This window comes from Pygoscelis adeliae, unplaced genomic scaffold (assembly GCF_000699105.1).
Source record: "Pygoscelis adeliae isolate BGI_AS28 unplaced genomic scaffold, ASM69910v1 Scaffold36, whole genome shotgun sequence".
NCBI classification, from domain to species: Eukaryota; Metazoa; Chordata; class Aves; order Sphenisciformes; family Spheniscidae; genus Pygoscelis; species Pygoscelis adeliae.
In genome coordinates this window covers 5,853,743-5,858,623 of record NW_008824934.1, presented here as the reverse complement: position 1 = coordinate 5,858,623, position 4,881 = coordinate 5,853,743, and the positions used below count along the sequence as shown (strand labels likewise).

At 52.4% G+C, this 4,881-nt stretch overlaps 1 protein-coding gene across 1 annotated transcript in view; it reads left to right on the top strand.

Moving 5' to 3' along the window:
- ARHGEF10L (Rho guanine nucleotide exchange factor (GEF) 10-like) overlaps nt 1–1,748 on the top strand; it is an 82,097-nt gene extending 80,349 nt beyond the window's left edge. Inside the window, 1 exon segment of the mRNA XM_009325317.1 lies at nt 1,605–1,748. Within this exon segment, the coding sequence (XP_009323592.1) occupies nt 1,605–1,748 (144 nt within the window).
- The last annotated feature ends 3,133 nt before the right edge of the window (nt 1,749–4,881 follow it).

Genomic DNA, 4,881 nt, shown 5'->3' with positions numbered 1-4,881 from the left:
GGATGGAGCCGTAGCCTCAGGGCCCCCCCGCCCCGGGTTTTGGAAAGCCGGGAAGCCCCATCTGCAAGCAGGGCGATGGCTTCTTGGCATCGCCAAAATCAGGGCTGGCTGATTAGCCAGCGCTCAGCTTGTTGCCTGAAATATGTTCCCATAAAATGTTCATCGGGGTTTGTTTTACAGCCGTGTAAAATCAGAGCTGTGTTTTGCAAACATGAAAGGGAGGGCTAAATATGTCGAGTTTTGATCTTGGCGAGATATTTATATAGCCCTTATCTGAGCGGTTTGCTTTAGCTTCTGTATTGCCTCCCATGGCACCTCCTGCGATGGGAAAAAAGGGGAAAATTCAAGTGTAGCTCCTTATTTGAAGCTGCTTATGGGTTTTCTGGGCTTTGCCCCAAAAGGGCAGGTTTGCTGGGGCTGGGGTTTGCAGGGACCTGCCCTTAGGGATATGCCCATGCTTGGCTTCTCCAAGCCAAAAAACAGCTTGGAAAAAGCCCTTTACAGTTATCATTTTTATCGGCAGGCTGAATTTCTCCCCCCTCTCCTTGCCCAGGGACCCCACGAGGCTTTTTCTCGCAGGGATTTTCCCAGCTTGCATGCAACCCCTGGGGCAGCTCCTCCTTGCAAGCCTGGAAAAGCTCATTCTTCTCCTTTCCGTAGGAAAATAACAGCGTGCGGCTTTTGCCGGGGCGATGGGAGCCACCTGCTTGTGTCTCTGCTGAGTTCATTTAAAGAGCAGAGGTGTTGGGTGGGAGTTTTTGTGCTGGGGCGGCGAGGGGAAAGGAGGAGCATCCTCTGCGCCACGTGGGAGCAAAACCTGCTCTAATTCACCTGCAAATGCACGGCACTGACCTGGAAAGCCATCCCACACTCCCTCCATCCTTTTCTACTCACGCTTTTCCCCGGCAAATCTTGCATTCAGCTCAGGGTCACCTCTTTTTAAATCCTTTCCTGCTACTTCTATGAATTCTGCGTTTCCACGAAGCCTGTGCTTTGCTCTCTGGATAAATCCAGGCCATGCAGGTGGCTGAAGCCCCTTCCGAAAATCCTCCTAACCGTGCTAATTGCCCTTCCCCAATTAGCCCAATTTTTCTTTTCCCACCAGCTGCTTTTTACAGCGGTTTAGAGCTGCCGGTTTGAATCCAGAGCTCTTTAAAAAGCTTTAACACAGGCAAGGATCTTCCCTTCACCTTGTATCGTTCCCAGCTAATAAGCATCTTTGGGGTGCGGAGATATTCTGGGGCTTCATTTCTCCGCAGAAACCCTCATGCGTTAAATCGTGTCGGGTCCCTGGCTGTCCCTGAGCATTTCTGAAGCTCCCCCGTATGTCAGAGCTCAGTTTTGGGGTATTTACCTCCCAAATTCCCTTGCTGCAACAAGTAATCCCTCGGTATTAATAGCACCCCCCAAAAAAAACCCCTAGGGATGCTGTAGGGTTTGGGTTGGGGATGTTGCTCCCCTCTCTGCTGAAATAAGGACTTGTGTTACAGGTCTTGGGTTTGCTTCTAAGAGCCTTGAGCTAAGCAGCCCCTGCTAAATGCAGCGTGCTACGTACTCCAGGCTAAACGCCATATGCAATATGCTAAATGCTGTATACATCACAGCCCTCGTACACGCCCTGTGGCCTCTCTGATGCCTCCAAGCGCTTCCAGGCAAGGTCTACCCTGGCGCTGCGTCCAGGCTTGAGCAACGTGGAGATGCAGCTCAGCTCCTGCATCGATGGATTTTTATGGAGCATCCGGACGTGACCTTAACCACGCTCTCACGAGCCTCCCCTTCCCGTGGAGACGTTTCAGGGCTTCACGTGCCCCACCTGCCTTTTTTTTTTTTCTTTTTTCTGGTTGTCATTGCAGAAATGGTCTTTTCTGTCACAAGATCCTTGGCTGGGAATGCTTGACAGGGGCTTGCCTTGCTCCTTTTGCCAAGTGCTTTAAGATCTGCCGATGAAAAGCTCTCCACAGTGTCGGGATAAGAGCAGGTTTTATTTAATCCAGATCCATATTTAATCCAGGTTTATTTAATCTCTAATGGTTTAGGAATTAGGCTGAGACAGGGGCAAGGATCATGCTAAGGCTCCTGCAGTGCTTGCCAAGGGAAAAGCCTTCCAGGGAGGTGGGGATGGAGCCGAAACCTCACCCTGGCAAGGATGGAGATGGCTGGGACCTACCTGGGACCATGTGCAGGGAGGACAAAGCATCACCCCCTTGGGACCCGCCGGTGATGGGGTTTCCACAGTGCTTTGGGTTTTTTCCCCCTATTTTCTACGATGAAACCTTGATTGCAGTGATGCCAAGTCAGTCTCTTTGCTCAGACATTGGCGAAGAGGAAAATCAAGGGAAGGAGCCCCCAAACCCTCGTTTTTCAGAAGCAGGAGCTGCAGCTCTCGCCTTGCAAACTTCCCGGCTCGTAAATCCCGCTGCAAAGAGCCGAGGAGGGAGGATGCAGCTGATGTGGCTGGTTTTGTTCCCTTGCCAAGCTGCTCTCTTTGCCCTTTTGTTTGCTTTCTGCTGAGGCACTTGGAGTACTGATGGGCTTGTTTTTAACTAATGACTGGCGCTCACATTCTCTCTCCCCGGCATTATCTCCTTCCCACTTTTCCTGCCTCCTTCCTAAAATAAACCGTCAATCACGGGCTTGTTTTCAGTGCTGTTGGGATGGGATTTGCTGCCGTGAGTGCCGAGGGCAGGAGGGCTCATAGCAAAGCACAGGGACAACAACCCACCGCTGTGGTTCCCTCTGTGGAGTTATTATACAAACTGAGGTTTTTAGGGTCTGCAGAGCCATTTGGACCGGGGAAGGTGCGTGCCCCGCTTGTTTTCACTCTCAGCCGGCTGAGAAACGGGGTTCACCCCCCCCCAAACACCGTGTCAGAGCCCTCCCCGATGTGCTTATCTAGTGGGGTGACCTCGAGCCCTTTTGGGGTGTCCCTCCTTGCTGCGTCCCTGCGATCTTGCAGGGTCAACACCCGGGGTACGCGTGTGTTTGCAGCAGGAGCCAGTGCTGGAGCCGGTCCTTTGAAATGCAATTAGCGCTTGTATTAGCTAGAAGCAAAACTATCATTAATAGGGTCCTGACAGCCCCGGCGAGGGAGGTTTGAAGCAGGGAAGGAGGTTCTCCCAGCGCTGGGCTGAATCCAAAGCAAAGCCCTGCTTGCCGGAGGCTGCCCGGAGGGGAATTTGGCTGCTGGCTTCGCAGGGGTTTAGCCCTCAACTCCAAGGAGGTTTGGGGAACATCAGGAAAATACACATTTCCCAGCGGAGGGACGTTGCAACCCAATGGAAAGGCGATGTGGTGGTGCAAACGGGGCATCGCCGAGCCCTTCCCGGCCTCCAGACCACACATTTCATCTCTTCTGGTGCCGGGAGCGCATCTCCATCTGCAAAACCCTTCTTGGCTGAAAGACTGGGTGTCTCGGAGGCATTGCAAAACGGAGCAGGGGAGGCAGGGATTTAGTTCCTCTCCTGCCCAAATGTCTGTATAATTTCCCATTTATGTAATGCCTTCAACAATATAGTTCGGAGGGGAGGGCGAAGGGGATTAGCAGCAGTTATTCCAGCCCCGCTCCGCCTCCCTGTGCTTGTAGATAAATCCTGATGCTGCATCCTATCTGCCCAGGACAGGGAAAACGGGAGCCGGAGACCCCTCTGCCGGGATGCGCCTGCTTTGCACGTGTATTTATACCTATTTGTTTCTTTGCAAAGGGATCTGCAGCGACGGGGATGGGCTGGAGTGACGCAGAGATGCTCCGTGATGGGGGCTTGGTTCTCCCCAAGGGAGCAAAGTGATGGGTGGGATGCAGGGTGGCGGGGGGGACAGGCTGGGTGGCACTTGGGTTTGCTTCTAGGTGGACTGCCATCCGTGGAAATGCTTTTTTTGGTGGGTGGGTTTCATGGATAACCCTGGATTTGCTGGTAGCAACGTTGCTTTTGATGGTGCTCGTGCTGGGGAGGACACCCGGCTGGTCCCTAAGGTGTGTTTTGCCCTTGGTGCTGATAATGCTTGAAAAGAGGAAGGTGCTGAAAGGGGTGATTTTGGCTGGCAGTTGTCATCGTCACGGGCACCGAGCGATGGCTTTGGGAGCTGCTGGCTCATTGCAGCAGGGCTGAGATGGGCCGTAACAGCAGGAGGGGGAGAAAAAGGCTCCAGGTCAGCAGGTATCACCAAAAGCACCACCCCGATTTTGAGGTGGTGGGGATGTGGGCAAGCTGAGCTCCCTGTACCCCGGCGAGCCCTCTCGTAGAGATGAGCACCTTCTTCATGACAAGCCGGCTGTTGTCTGCGTCTTTCCTTCTGCAAAAAAAAAAAAATCCTTGGTTTGGTTGGAAATGGTCTGGAAGGGGATTTTAATGGCCAAGTGATTTAGGTTTCCGTCCCAGCTTTGCACCACCTTTGAACCTGGAGAGCAGGGTTCAAAGATTGGCTCTAAGTCATGCTCAGGAAGATTTCCAGCCCAAATTCAGGCAGTCCTTTGATGTACCATGATCTGAGATACTTTTTCTGCTCCATCAAGCATCTTTCTTGTATTTTTAAGCCCAGAAAGGCCCTGTTCCCTGCAAATTTAGCTTCTGCACAAGCTATTAAAAGAGGGGGACCACACGCACAGGCTTTGTCATCCCACCCCCATGCCCCACTTGCAGCACCGAGAGCATCCCAAGAGCCGGTGGTTGAATTTGGCTGGTTTTCTTCCTTTTCTCCTAAAGATATACCTGCCAAGTTGTATGGCAGAAGGAGGTGGTGACTCAGAGCAGGGTGGGAGGATTTGGGCAACTTTGCCTTGCCCGACACCCCAAAATATATACAGCAAGCTGCTGGGGAGCGGAGTTTTTCCATGTAGGATGAATTACAGACTAGATCTGCTGATGGGGAAGCACCATATAATGG